Below are 15,343 nucleotides of genomic sequence, written 5' to 3'. Positions count from 1 at the left end.
CAGCCATATTGGACAGATCTCTCTGAAGTTTAACCAGGATCAGTGAAGTTCACTATGCGTTCCAAGAGGTGAAAATCCCCCACAATGCAAAAATTAACTGGCCAGTATGCTTAATGCTAGGTTTCTTAACCAGAGTATGGTCAATCTACTGTACCTGGCTGAATCAAGGTGCTTAAAAGGGTCACTTCACCCAAATCACCAAAAACACACATTTTCTCACTTACCACTTGTGGTTTATTTAGCCATACATGTATTTTTGGTTTTAGTTGCTGAAGTTTTTCCACTTGGAATTCTGCACTTCACTTTACCCAAAATAATGAAATAACTTCTATTTGTGGTTTTCAGGGGATTAAGAGTTATAACTCGGTCCACAAATCCACAAATGTCACTGAGCCTTCTGCAGTGGGTTTATTTCTTGAGCAGAAAATTGTCCCTATGAAAATTGACAACAACCTCTGGGGTCCAATCTTGTTTACTCTTCTGGGAGTTTTACACAGTTTATTTCATCTCTAGTCCAGGTTGTTATTCTGTAACAGTTTTACATGCTTTAGCAAACAGACACCAGGGAAACTGCACCCGATTCAGAATCTGTTGTAGGACCTGATATATGAAGTGTAGGACATTGTATAGGAAATGTAGGACCTGATATGAGCATATCCATTTAGACGGTGACATGGAAGTGGATTTTCACTCCTGTCCCCTCCCACTCCTACAAAAATACTTCTGTCCTGGCCCAATCCCATGAGAGAATTAAATAAATAAATCCAACCTCCCCAACCCTACACAGGATAAACGTGTGACGATGAGTGAGTGAGTGTACTGCACCTTGTGACATGCAGGCCAGTCCAATGAGTATTTCCGGTGTGGGTTCCACATGTCTACACATAATTTGCTCAGAGCAATAAAAATTCAAAATGCAGTTGTAAAGGTTTTCTGGGGATTTAAACAAGTCTTTTAAATGTTGAAATGAAAATTGACCCAAAGCTAGAGAATGTGGCTTGTGATTACTGTTAATAAAAAACTGGCAGAAATGTAGCATTTGTAATAATCAGATCATATTATACAATAGATACACTCACTTGGGACAGATAACGCAGTGTGGCAACAAGCCATTTTGGCCTTAACCTGTTGCTGATAACAGAAATATTGACAGCAGCCTTCAGTCTAAAGTGAATTGTTTGCTGTCCAGGGAACTCCAAGCAGGGGCTGCGTTGTAAAGCCTGTAAGCTGGCAGCCCACCTCTGGTGCTCATCGGAGCTCTCCCAGCAGCCCTGCAATGGCAAGGTAAGAACACTTCAGAACAACGATCATTAAGTCTCACTACCACACACTATGCACCTTTTTATGAAGCTAACAGTAACACCTTGCTGCCCAAATAAAATATAAAGTAACACAAAGTTTCTCTAAGTGTCTGGCAGAGAGATGACACCCAGGGATATGTGGTCATCTGGTATTAACAGGGGTGTGAAACTCTGAGATGCTCTTCCAAAATCTCATTTAAAGTAGCTGGATTTCCCACCTGGCCAGTGGGTCACAGGGAAATGTGTGTAACAAACAACATTTATTATATTGTTATCAGTCTTAATATTTTAATCAAATGCATCTTGACTGGGCTTTTTATTTTTTCTCAGCTACCTTATTTAAAAAGTGACATTTTTACTATTCCCTAAAGCTTTATTATTGTAGTTTCATTAGTTACATACATTAGTATTTTCTCATGTCACTTGTCCCTGAAAGTAAACATTGCTACCCATGAAAGGACAAAACTCATTAGCATAAAATGCTTAATCACTGTTGAGGGTGGCTTTGAATTAATTAATAATATTCCTGTATTGCTTTGTTCCATTGCTGCAGTTATCTCCCAGTAGCCCAGCTTACCATGGGCAAAAATGTTTCTTACATAGTTAATTCCATTTTTATGTTCTGAGTATTTGTAAAATTGACTGGAAAAGCACGAGTACTCTGTAGGCCAGAGACTAACCCAGAATGCATTGTGTCAGCAGAATTCTACAGCATCTGGATGCAGTAATTGTCTCTCTAAGTCAGCTGGCGTAGCCTTTAGTCCTGCTAATATGCTTAGCCTCAAAGCCCCCGTCTTGTTAAAAGAGGATAAAGCCCTTTTCAAACCAGCAGAGACAAAAAAGGTAGAGGTTATAAATAGAATGTGGATTGACCAGGGCTTTGCAAAGCAGACTAACACAATAGGAAACATGTGAAAGGGTAGCAGCGGGATAAAATTGCCATAAGATGAACAAAAACTGAAGAGGATGATACTGATGAAGTTCAGTGGCCGGGTCCCAACATTTTTTCACTCAGCCTTTTTGTCCTTCCTCCCTGCATGTGCTGCTCTTCTCACATAACACCATCCTGTTTTCCTCTCTTGTCTAGATGCTACATTTATTTCCTCCCCTCTCAACTGTGTTGGAAAATCAATATCTCCCTATACCAGCTGGTCTGGCTAATTCAGTGTGAAATTCAGTGTTTTTGAGGCGCACACAATCCCTCGAGGATATGACACGTCAGGCTCTCGCCAAGCCTTCGGCAGTGTCCTTTTTGATCACTGCGCACTCATCAAAGCAAGGATTAGGCATTTTACTGAAACTGGATGGAGTTGGAGGTTATTTCATATATAACCTAAGTTAAGGTCCAAGGTTCACTGACAACCAAAGTGCGTCATCCAAACCTAGTCTGTGTGATAGCTTGTGAAAATGTATTTTATATTGCATTTGTTGCTTGGGTGATTTTTAACCATTGGCTGGTCTTCATGAATGTAGTAAAAAACAGAGCAGAGTAGATTTTGGGCAGCAATGTCTTGTTGTTGATAAAGAAGTGTTCAAATTAGTTGTATTATTATTAAGTAGGGAAGCCAGTCAGACTCTTGGGATGACTTGAGGCCAGACAGAGCAGGAGGAGCCGGCCATCTTAGTGTGAATATCTATATCTGTGAAAGTACTGAATTGAGCTTACACCTTCATAGTGATGGAAGGTACTGAGTACAGTACTGTTCTCAAATACCCTTTTCAGGTATTTTTTATTTTGTGACTTTTACTCCTCTACATTTCAGAGAGAAATATTGCACTTTGTACTCTACTACATTTGTGTGAGGCTGAGCTACAGTTACTCCACACACACACTTCAAAACTAACTTTTTAGTCTATCAGACAAAGTTTTGTTTTATTAAAACAACACTTCCTTTGTGGCAAAAACTTCAGAGAAAGCTTCAGCTGAGGATTCTCACTTATCTCTATCTAACAAGTTGATTTCTACAGGTTGAAATAATAGACAGAAGTCAGTATTTGTTAGAAAAAGACTTTTACAACTCCGTAACTTATTCATAAGTAAGATGGAGATTTTGTTGGAGAAAGTCAATCATCATAAAATGAGCTACATCTACATCATTTAAATGCTGCTTACAGTACGTAATAAGCCTATAATATACCACGTAATATTGAAACACTAGTAATTGTAATTCTGCAAACCAAGTACCTAACTTTTATTTAATTTTGACTGTGTATACACACACACACACACACACACACACACACACACACACTTTCACTTGATTAAAAGATCCGAATACCACCACTGGTCATTGCAGTAAAAACAAAGTAGTAAGTAGTGTAATTAACAAAAAAAAAAAGAATATCGATGACTGCGGTTCCTCTGGCTCGCTCTCAGCCCATTTGCTGAGTGCACCCATATGACAAATTGCTTTAAAATACCTCCAGTACTTTGGATTCATGACAACATTTAGCTAATCGATGTTAATAAAACTTAAAGATGTATTACAGTTTGATTAAAGAAATATGCCTGCTGAGCACTGCACAAAAGAATTGCTTCTGCAGGACAGCTTTACTTACACACACACACACACACGCAAATTTGTGTTAGTGTCGTCGGTCCAGTTTTGCCTTCTGTGGATCTCAGCTGAACAGTGTGAAATTTCAGCTTGTCTCCCAAGACTGTCCGGTCATGCTCCAGTGAACAATCACCATTGCTGATATGTTGGTATGTGATTGTAGGGGTAGAATTTGGCTACTAGATGTGAAAGGGTGTGAGAAAGGCTGAGTGCAACGGCAGGGAATTTGAGGCATGGACCCAAAATGCAGACACTAGCAAGGCTGGATCAGTTTACAGGTTTATTTAACAGAAACAGTCACTTACAGAAATGTCCAAACGAAAGGCAAGGTAATCCACATACAGGGGTAAAGTCCAACTAAGGCAGAGTAATCCAAGAGCAGAGGAACAATCCAGAAATCCAGGGGGAAACGGAGCACAAGGCAGAAAACTCAACATTAGACTACAACACGACAAAGACTGAACACAACTGGGACACACCACACAGACACAAACAGGCAGCAATGAGCAATCAAGGCAAACAGGAAACATAGCTAGACATCTGTACACTAGAGCTGCAACGATTAGTCGATTAATCAAATTGTCAATAATTATTTGAAATTATTTGATAATACCTGCTGCCTCTCTCCTATACATATCATTGCTTTGGATTTTAGAATGTTGGTTGGACAATTCATAGACCAATCGGTTAATCAGTTTATCAATACAATAATCTGCAGATTGATCGATTTAAAAATAATAATAATTTGCAGCTCTACGCTACACATTTATGTTTGCAACTGTGTGCTTTCTAAATGGGTAAAAATAGATTAAAATATTATTTTATTACATGTGTTTGTAATTTTAATTTGCAAGAGGTGTTATGGGGTATTTTAGTCTATATCTTAATTTCATTATTAGTTAAGAATAGATATAACAACAACAAAATCACACTGTTTACTTATGTACATGCAGTTATTTCAGTGTAGAGGTGAAGTTTGTGTTCTGTGAGCGAGGAGATAAAGAGGAGATTCTGGGCAAATTGTTGTCTGTCAGTCCTGAAAGCAGCTATCGCGCTCCCCCAAAAGCTTAAAGCAATGTTCGACTTTTACATGACTTCTGTATTTTTCAGAAAGTTTACATCTGTCAAATCGTGTATATGTATAAATATGTTCCTTTACTTTGACTTTCAGACACAAACATAGAAAATGTTCAATGATCTCTCACTTGATGCATCATAACACAGTGAATGCATGTGGACTATTTAATTGTATATACACTGAAGGTAGTTGAACCACTGAATGAACCACAGGATGGCAGAGGATTAAAGAAAATTTTCTGATATGTTGTTTTTTACCATATATCACTTAATGTAAGCCAAATGAAAAGAGATCCAGAGATTGAATAAAGCTGATATACTATCTTTGTAAACTGCTTCTATTTGGAGTTGATGGAACAGATTCATCACAGCTTCTAACAAAAGCAGGACTTTGTAATTGTATCTCTTAGACTGATGAGTCATGTACTGTAGCTAAATAAAGAAACACAATCAGATATCAAAGTTGTACAGTAGCAGATCTGCACCGGTTGATCTCCAGTTTGACAGTGACAGACTTCAATGAGCAGACCACGTGGATACATTTGCTTGAAGGCAGATGAGAATAAAGTTTAGTCATACTCCATTAGGCATACAGCAGTGTTGGGGGACATTTCTTCAGAAGCTCCCTGTTAAAACTAATGGTGAGGGTATTATTGCCACTATCAGTGGGCAATAATAGTTATGCAGGCATAGATCATTTTAGCTGATCTAACCTACAGTACATGTGACAAGATGGAAAAGTATATCAATGGTATTTGTTGAGACTCTTTTTCTGTCAAACTGATCTCTATCAAGGTGAAAAATACTGACCAACACCTGCTTATTTATCATAACTCTTCTTCCTCCTACAGTCCATAAACTGAAAGGCTCAGATTAAAAACGAAAACACAGCTCAACTCAAAATTGAGCAGAATGTTTTTAGATGTCATTCCATAGGAGTGGAACTACTTTCATATGCAACTTTTTTGCAGTGTAGGTCACATTGACATTTTAAGATTGACCTGACATGTTAAACCCTCACTGTACTTTAATCCTACATTAGTATACATGCACAGATACTGTAGCTGAATAACCTTCAATGTGTTGGCTGTGAAAGTATTGAAGATATGTACACAAAGAGGGGTCTTGTACTAGCTTTCCCCTGCGTACCTCTGTTGCACTAATTTCTTTTTTTAGTGTGTATGTACATGGTGTATACTTAGATGTTACGTGTTTGTGTTTGGCACCATGTATCAGTGTCAAAGTTGGAGATTTCAGTTGAGCCACAAAACTTAAAGAACACAAGACTGATCTTATCTTCAGATATTCTTTCTATCGCACATACTGTAGCCCCACCTTCCCTGTATAAAACCACACAGGTATTGTCTTACAGCAAAATACCACATCTGCCCTTTGTCTTTTTTCCACCTAGAGTAACACTTCTCCTTCCCCTGTCCTTCCTCTCCTGCCTCCCCATCTCTCTGCCGCTCTGTTAGACAGGAGCTTTCAAGAGAAACTTCAGCTCTCCTCTGCTAAGCACTGATACGCTGGGTGTGGTCAGAGAGGCTCCTGCTGCCCAGGGTGAGTGATGGAAACACTGGCAGATTTCTCACAGCAACAAACAACTGTAATCTCAGGATGAGTAATCACCATGTCTGTGGCCTTCGGTCCTTGATGCCCGGCAGGCCGTGTGTGTGTGTGTGTGGGGGGGGGGGGGGGGGGGGGGGGGGGGGGCAGTATAGTGTCAGCTATAATATTGCACATGTGTTGCTGCTTTCCGTCTTGTCTGGCTGTGTGTAGAGGCGGATAATGGCATTGTTGACCCTGTGTATGAGGCATTGCGCTATGGGACATCGCTGGCTCAGATGAGTCGCTCCAGCTTCAGCAGTATCTCAGAGTCACCATGTCATGAGGTATAAAAACACATAAAATACACATACAACCCCAGTCGATCATATAAATTCATGTTTCATATGTATGCCATAAATCATACCAACAATATTGTTGACTTTGCTGGCTGCAACCCTTTCTTTATTACAGGCAGAAGAACTTCAAGACAAGCTAGAAAACCAGCCAATAGCTGAAGAGGAACACATCCCAGGAAGTAAGTCAAATATTTCCTTTCTATTTTTAACCGATAATCAGATGTTTGTCGACATGGTAACAGTTTGGCAAGATAAATACTCACAAGGAATAGTTGAATATTTAAAAAAGAAATGCTTGTTTGCTTCCCCCCCCCCAAGCTATAAAGCTGTAAATCGGTGTCCAAAGGTTACGAAATCCACCTAGTAAAGCCTCTAAAGATCACTATAATATAACACATTACATATATCTCATTTGAATAATCTGTACAAAACCCAAAGTGCTCACGCTAAAAGTGTTAATTTGAAGTACTTTAGAGGTGCTAGTAGGTGTATTTTTAGGTAGGTGGTTTTTGTTACCTTTGTACAGATCCATGCTACCTTTGTCCCTGTTTCCAGTGTTTGTGGTAAGCTAACCATTTGCAAACAGACATTAGATGGTATTGATCTTCTCATAATCGATCGTTTCACTATTATTATTATTGCTGAACATCAAAGCAAACTGAGGGATCTGGAGCAACGTCTTCGCTTTTTGAGTCTAAGGGACTGGTACAAAAACCTGATGTTTACCATTCATGTTGAAAGTGTTCTTCTTCTGGTTTCTCTAATAAAGAAATAGTTCAACATTTTGGAGAGAAGCACTTATTTGCTGTCTTGCCATGGAATAAAAGTTTGAGTTTGGTACCACTCATGTCTGTACAGCAAATATGGAGCTACCGCCAGCTTACCAAGTTTTTATAGGAGGATTCTTATAATCACTGTGAGATTGCTGGGCAACCAGCAGACACATTAGTTATACTTACAATCCCAGTCCCGGCTGTTCTCATCTGTGACACCACGATGGTGGAACAAGCTATCACATGCCATCAGAGCAGGGGCGTCCCTCTCTAACTTCAAGAAGCTCTTGAAAACTCCTCTCTTCCGAGAACACTTCCTCTTATAACACCTCTAACTCCTAACCTGCTAACAACCTCTTCCTGTGCTCTTCTTCTATCCCCTTACAATTATCTTGTATTGATTGCACTTTTTTGTTAACTCTTACTTCTTTCCCTAGGTATTTACCCCATTGATTCAATATGTATTCTTACTAGTATTTATTGCACTTACTAGTAAGTATTGTCAGTTGTAGATCTCGTGCTGTATTTGATGCTTTGTTGATGCTTGTATGTTTCTCAAATGTAAGTCGCTTTGGATAAAAACGTCTGCCAAATGAGTAAATGTGATTTTATGTAATATCTAATGTAAGGAAAAAAGTGATTAAAGACAGACAATTCATGTAGAAGGACGCTTGGTTTAATTTCCAAAGTTAACATGCAACAGAGAAACACAATGGGGCACACATTTCCATTTAAGCATTATTATGCAGTTTAGCTAATTAGAAAAGCTGGATGAAGGCAGCAAATTGAACAAAACATCCACAATATCACTAAAAAGGTTTTACACTAACTGCTTTTGTTTAGAAATCAAATAGCGGTGGAAACATGCTGGTCGAATAAATAACGATGTAGCGATTATTACATGACAGGTCAATTTGGGTTGATTACATTGTACAACTCTAAATCAGGTTTGAAAATACGAAATTAAGCAAGAAAAATGTTCTTGTATACTATATATTACTCTCGTAATAGCAGTGAGATCTAGACAGCCAAGCACTTTGATTCCATGTTGTTGTTGTGTGTTGTTGTTGGTTTTTTATTTTATTTTATTTTATTTTTTCCCTGTAATTGGAACCCTTTGCTTAGGTAGACGGTTTATTTCTCTCAAACGATACGTGTTTCCTACGCTATATCTACACAGCTCAGGCAAAAAAGTTTATAAATACACTTTTCCTCATATAAAAATAGACAAAAATATATTTCGACTTCAGTCAGTTCTGAAGGGACAGGCGTGTATTTCTTTATTTTATGACTAAAATATCAACATGTAGTCCGTGTGAACGTGAGCGTGAGGGGTTGTCTGTCTATGTGTGGCCCTGCGATGGACTGGCGACCTGTCCAGGGTGTACCCCGCCTTTCGCCCAATGTCAGCTGGGATAGGCTCCAGCCCCCCCCGCGACCCTGTACACAGGATAAGCAGTTGACGATGGATGGATGGATGGATCAACATGTAGTGGAATCTAATGATTATGCAAAATAACGATCAGTGGATCATGTAATAACAAGCCTAGATACAGTACGCTATAGAGGTGGTGTGGGTGTTCTCTCTACATTGCTTTAACCTCCCTGTCTTCAGTCCCAGGAGAAGGGATTATCTCTGTTTGTACTGCTGCCACTTTACAGCAAATGACCTTGGCTTTGGCCTTCCTTCTGTTTGCCGCAATGTGACAAGACCCCTCTTTGTGTCCCTCCCTTTTTTTCCTTCCTCTTTTTCTTGTTTTACACGTGACCATTTTTTCTTACACAATTTCTTTCCCTTTTTCTTTTCCCTCTCCCTCTCTCTTTGTGTTTATGTGTCTGTCTCTCCAGTGCTCACCCCTCCTGAAAGCGAGAAGGCTGATTCAGAAGACAGGGTCAGCCTCAAGGTGTGTAGTCAGCGTTATACTCTTCTTTCCGCTTATTTTTTCTTGGTGAAAATGCACTCTGCCGACCCCCCTCAAACGCTTCATCCTTTTCTCTCAGTTTCAGACTTCCACATGAGGAAACTACATATAACTATCTTCATCTCTGTCTCTTTTTTTCTGTTTTTGTCAGACTCCAAAGAGAGTAGAGGTTCACTCCATCCACACCTATGTGGCTCTCTACAAGTTTCTCCCTCAAGAGAAGAATGATTTGGAACTACAGTCAGTCCAATTTCTTTTGTATACTGTACTGTGCTTATACATGAGTGTAATCTGGTGAAAGGGGAGGAAGTGTGTACCTGGCCATAATATAACATTCACACGCCATCTGCCTCGTCAGCGGGATGATTGTAGGGGGTTGCAAGGTTCGGTTTGGGAGGGGGGAGCATGCTTGGAAATCTGGAAGGACAAACAGCTGCGTTGAGTGTTTGACATAAAAAAAAAAAGTGTCTTTGTATGTTGGTAGGTGTAGGAAACTGCTGAGTGTGGTATGACACCCACTACTAATCTGGATGATGTGTCTGTGCAAGAAGACAAGACACATGGCATTTCTTAACATGGACAAAGCCGTCCAGTTTCCTCAGAAAGAATTTGCATGGTGACATTTACAATACTATAGATAAAACACAAAAGAAGCTAGAAAACAGGCATTTGGGGACATCCGCTATGCAGTGATACCTGACCAATGTAGGCTAATCATCAACTTCTATGTGAGACTAAAATTTAAAGCATGACTTGATATAAAACTGTCAAAATGCTACTTAAAGGATGCCAACCATAGCATTGACCGTTTGACTCACTTCTTGTGACTATAAAATGTTTCTGTTGAAGTAATAGTTTTGGTATATTAATCACTTTTGTGTCGAGAGTTATTGAGAAGACAGACACCACTCTCATGTCTGAACACTTGATAGGAAGCTAGAGGCAGCAGTTAGCTTAGCATATAGCTGGCCGGGCTCCAATATGAAACTTGTTATCAATTTTATTTATTTTTTGTTGTTGTTGAACAGATTAAACAATCAAGATATAGAGTCAGGCTAGCTGTTTCCCCTTGCTTCCATTCTTTATGCTAAACTAGCATATTTCCCGAAATGTTACATGGTGTAATTTGCAAATGATGATGAATATATAAAAAAAAATATTTTCTTATCGATCACTTTGCTTAAAGAGGTGGTATTATGGTTTATGGCTTTTTCCCTCTCCTTTATTGAGTTATATATCTTTTTTGCGTATGTACTAGGTTTGCAAAGTGAAAAAGCCCAAAGTCCACCCCAAAGGGAGTTCCCATCTCCCACAGAAAACTCTGCTCTGAACTGCCTGAAAACAGCTCGTTTGTAGTCCAGCCTTTACTTCCCTTTCTTGTGATGTCACAATGAAAATACGTGTCATAATGCTCGCCGAGCGGCTAGTCCAACACGCCCTCAAAAACTGCAGCACACCTCTCCTCTCCCTTCCAAACACTAGCTACCCTCCAGGCAGTCAATGGACATTGTTACTGTGATGTAGAGACAGAGCTCAGTTAAAACTTTATGGATGAAAGATACATTTGTTACAAATTAATAACTCACCACTCTGAAACTCTTGCTCCAGTCCAAATTGCCAACCTGGTTGGCAACATGTGGCCTACAGCTGAATCGAAGCTGTTTATTGTCTTTTCGCTGACCCGCCTTTCTCTGCTTCTGATTGGCTATTACCGGCCTTTCGCTGACCTGCCCTTCTCTGCTTCTGATTGGCTAGTAGTCCTTAACTAGGAAATGCGCATGTGCAACTCCCAACAAAGATCATTTAGAGACGAGATGTATCACTCCATAGCTAAAACAAAGCCTTCAACACAGGGTGAAAAGAGGAGCTGCAGCAATGTGCAGTATGACAAAAAATATGGTGGTTTTTTTTGAAAATTAAACCATGTAAATCCTGTTCTTGTAAATAGGATTTTGAACCCGAAAATGAGCATAATACCACCTCTTTAATTGTCTGTTTTTCCTCCAGGCCTGGTGATAGAGTTCAAGTCACAGATGACTCCAACGAGGACTGGTGGAAGGTGAGCTATGAAAGAAGTGCTGTGACCATTTAAAAATTGTCACATTTCTCTCTGTCTATCTCTATCTTTATAATAAGCCAGTGCTCAGGTGAATAAAATATTATCACTACAGATCTCCAGATTGATACCACAATAACACACACATATAGACTTCAGTAAGACAGTCGTAGGATTAGTTGAAGTTCTATTCAAAGCAGAGCTGCTCAGGGACTGTAACACTAAAGAGATGGCGGATCTGCTTGAAGGACAGCAGGTGTGGGTGTTAGCAGAGCTAGTTAACATGAAGAGAAAGAGGGAGAAGACATAATGCAGTCCGTATTTTAATGAGGCAGCTGAAGATCTTAACCTTCACCTGCCAAAGGACAGACAGGTATTTACATAAACCATAACACACACTTTAAGTTACCTAGAGATTTTCTTTGCTGCAACCTGTGTTCCAATCTGATTACATGACAAAACAAAAATCGTTGTTCTTCTCTGACTGTCCAGTTTACATTCGAATGCTTATAGTGAGGCAACACTTGAATTTGGTACAATATTTACATGAAAATTCATGTAAATACATGTAAAATGGTGCAATTATACAAAACACAGTACTTTACTGTATTGAGTAATTTTCACCCATGAAAACCACATTGATTTACAGAAAAATGACAATTAAGCCTCCCATCCTGTCATTTTAGTGTAAACATGCCTTTGCTAAATGTCAACATATGGACATGAGAAAAATGGGTGAGCACACCTGTGTGCCAAAGTCTCTGAAGAGAACAGAGGGGGATTAGGGCTCCACAAATACAGATCCTTTGGTCTAGTACTGATGCTGCTAATTAGGGAACAAAAACACTCATTTTCTTTCAATGCTTGCTCATTGAGTTTATTCAAATTCCAGTGTGTGACTGGGATTCATATGTGATGCATATTTAGGCATCTGGTCAAGTAAACAAAGATGAAAACACAAAACGATCTAATTGCTCAGGTAAAGACTGTCGAGATCTGTAGTGGAAGCTGCCTGTGTTGGGTTTGCTGTTTGTGTTGAAATGTAAGCGGGCAGATGCAAGAGTTGCTTTTTTGATTTATTCCATAGAGGAGGAATTTAACTCAAACCAGGGGAAGCCAGCACAACTGATTTTTGTAGTACAGGAAATTTACAATTACACACAGACAGAAAACTTCTATATATATATCTTTGTGTGTGTGCATGCGTGTGCGTGTTTTTACCAGGGGAAAAGCAGAGACAAGGTGGGATTATTTCCGGCCAACTTTGTGCAGCGGGTCCGTCCTGGCGAGCGGGTGTGGAAGGTCACAGATGGTTTCCAAGGCAACCGAGACAAAGGCCAGATGACCGTGAAAGAGGCCCAGGTGAACACACACATAAAATACACACATTTTTTCTTTCTGTCAAACACACTGAATAAGTGTATGTAAATTCATGCAGAAAACTGCTGAGATTACAGAGGACAGCATGTTATGGCTTCCAGTACAGCTCACTTTTTGCCTTAGTCTAACTCTCTCACATAACTGAATGTCACTTGCCCCTCCTCCTGCTCCATACCCCCCCCCCCCCCCCCCCCCCCCCCCCCCCCCCCCCCCCCCCCCCCACTCTCCCTCTGCAGATCTGCGTGGGGAAGAACGAGGAGATTGACGGTTTCCTCCGGCTGTGCAGCGGGAAGAAGAGAGGCTTGGTCCCTGTGAAGTATCTGCTAGAAATATGATGGCAGCGCACTTCTCCTTGACCCTCAGTTTGATAAAGAAGTTCACTATGACGGAGGAATACTCAGGAGTGTTTGCCCAACACCTCACTGACCGCCAACCAACCACCTCCATCCCCCCCGAAAAGTGGCAGCGAATTAGCAGCTTGAGTGGACGTCGACCCACAACTTTGCTTTTTACTGCAGATTTTGACTTTAAGGAGAGGATGGGGGGCGGGGCTTCTTCAGAGTTATTTAGAGCTACTTTTCTTGTAGCACAACATTTACTTTGTGAAGTGTTATACACACTCACAACAGAAATGTAGCATCATTTTGAAGAGGATAGTGTGCAGGAAGTCTGGCTACCTCACTAGCCATTGCCATTGGCCACCTGTCTGCAAAAATGGGAGAGGACTACCTTACTATGATGTCAAGGCCTGCGAAGTGTGAGCGACTTTGTGTGCAAACTGTCTTCATTTCACTGTTTGTGTAGAGAAAACAAGACATAAAAGACTGTGAAAGAGTATAGCTGTTTATTGTAGTGGCTTGTGCAAAAACTTTTTGGTTAGTTATTTCAAACCCTTAAACAGATCTGGTTTAGTATATTCAACTAAGGGTATAAACCATGACGATCCAGTTACATGTGTGCAGACTGCTGCTCACTATGCACACATGTCTGCTGTTGCAATATGGATTCACAATGTGCATATGTGTCACTCCTGTTCCGATTAGAAAATGATTCAGGTATTACATTGCGTGTATGTAAAAATTAAAAACAGTCTTCTCTGCTACATCTTGGTCAAATGACAGTCCACACACACACACACACACACACACACACTCTGGGGTTTCTGTATTTCATACTGCTCTCCAGTGATTAGATTACGGTACATTTGTGCTCTTCACAGCTCTGATGTGACAAATGCTTTCCGTGCACCTCTGGGAGCTTCTTTCTCAGTATGCCCTTCAATCACATTCTCTTTACACACACTAACGCACATAGATTTTATAGTTCACTCTGTTCCATGTAACTCTAAAATCCACCACTAGAATCCGCTTCCTGTCATTATATTCTCTGCATTGTTTATCTGTACGAAATGTCCGTATAATCTTCGCTGTCATATCTGGTTGAGTACCACAACAATGAGGATGGTGTGCTGTCTTGACTTTTCTGATCTACTTGCTTTTGGCGTGGAGAAGCAAAGGAAAGAAATACTGTAATTCAGGATGATGATTAAAAAAAACCAAACTCAGTGTTATTTGTCAAAAAAGAAAGTGATGAAAACTCTCCAACTTTCAGTCTCTCAGAGTTTCATGTACCAAACAACAGCTGTCAAAAATGTATTTTTGATGAATGGCTAATGTTTCTCCCAGCACACGTGATCACTTTTAAGTAACTCTGAGGGACTGTTATTGTTGCTGTTACTTAATGTGAGGCAAAATCACTGCACACCATTTGATTTATTGCTCTGTCATTATAAACCATAAGGCAGTGACAAACTGCCTTTGTTGCAGCAATAAATGTAAATAAAAACATGTATTTGTAAATAGCCTTATAAAGATACTGTATATATTGGCTCTGAATAGCACTCTGACCAAGAGGTTTGCAGCTATTCAGGAGCCAACTAAGGGCATTAACTTCACAGTTACAAATTACAGGAGATTATTGTCCCACTTATTAGTGTATGCATCCCTTTTGCTCAATTAATATCTAGCCCTGTCAGCACAAATCTTTTCAAATACTATGCACAACAGTTCTAGTCACTCACTTTATTTAATATTATTCCAGCATAACCACACACATGTCAGTGCATACCTGTGCATTTGCAAAGATTTGAATTTTGACTCCAGCTTTGAGAGTATTGCAGCTTTTACAAAGTGTCCATCTGGGATCAGTCTGCACCATACTAATCCTAAACATTACCTTCGCCTGACTAGAACCAAGATTGGCTCAGGATCAGTATTAACCAGGTGAATTCCCTTTCTCACCTTAATGCACACTACCAGGCTAGTTCTCTGCATGGCTAGCTGCGTCTCACATCTCTCAATAAAGTCAGATGA

The 15,343-nt window shown here is 39.9% G+C and overlaps 1 protein-coding gene across 1 annotated transcript in view; it reads left to right on the top strand.

The window, feature by feature from the left end:
* LOC123983512 (SH3 and cysteine-rich domain-containing protein 2-like) overlaps nucleotides 1–14,013 on the top strand; it is an 18,123-nt gene extending 4,110 nt beyond the window's left edge. The window contains exons 3-11 of the mRNA XM_046069771.1: nucleotides 1,190–1,284; nucleotides 6,412–6,496; nucleotides 6,716–6,828; nucleotides 6,956–7,019; nucleotides 9,462–9,517; nucleotides 9,687–9,775; nucleotides 11,543–11,594; nucleotides 12,816–12,953; nucleotides 13,208–14,013. Of these exons, the coding sequence (XP_045925727.1) occupies nucleotides 1,190–1,284; nucleotides 6,412–6,496; nucleotides 6,716–6,828; nucleotides 6,956–7,019; nucleotides 9,462–9,517; nucleotides 9,687–9,775; nucleotides 11,543–11,594; nucleotides 12,816–12,953; nucleotides 13,208–13,306 (791 nt within the window). The 3' untranslated portion in view covers nucleotides 13,307–14,013. The remainder of the gene's footprint in view (nucleotides 1–1,189; nucleotides 1,285–6,411; nucleotides 6,497–6,715; nucleotides 6,829–6,955; nucleotides 7,020–9,461; nucleotides 9,518–9,686; nucleotides 9,776–11,542; nucleotides 11,595–12,815; nucleotides 12,954–13,207) is intronic.
* The last annotated feature ends 1,330 nt before the right edge of the window (nucleotides 14,014–15,343 follow it).

Source organism: Micropterus dolomieu, linkage group LG14, assembly GCF_021292245.1.
Source record: "Micropterus dolomieu isolate WLL.071019.BEF.003 ecotype Adirondacks linkage group LG14, ASM2129224v1, whole genome shotgun sequence".
Lineage (NCBI taxonomy): Eukaryota > Metazoa > Chordata > Actinopteri > Centrarchiformes > Centrarchidae > Micropterus > Micropterus dolomieu.
The sequence above is the reverse complement of the archived record's forward strand: the minus strand, read 5'-3'. Positions and strand labels throughout refer to the sequence as shown.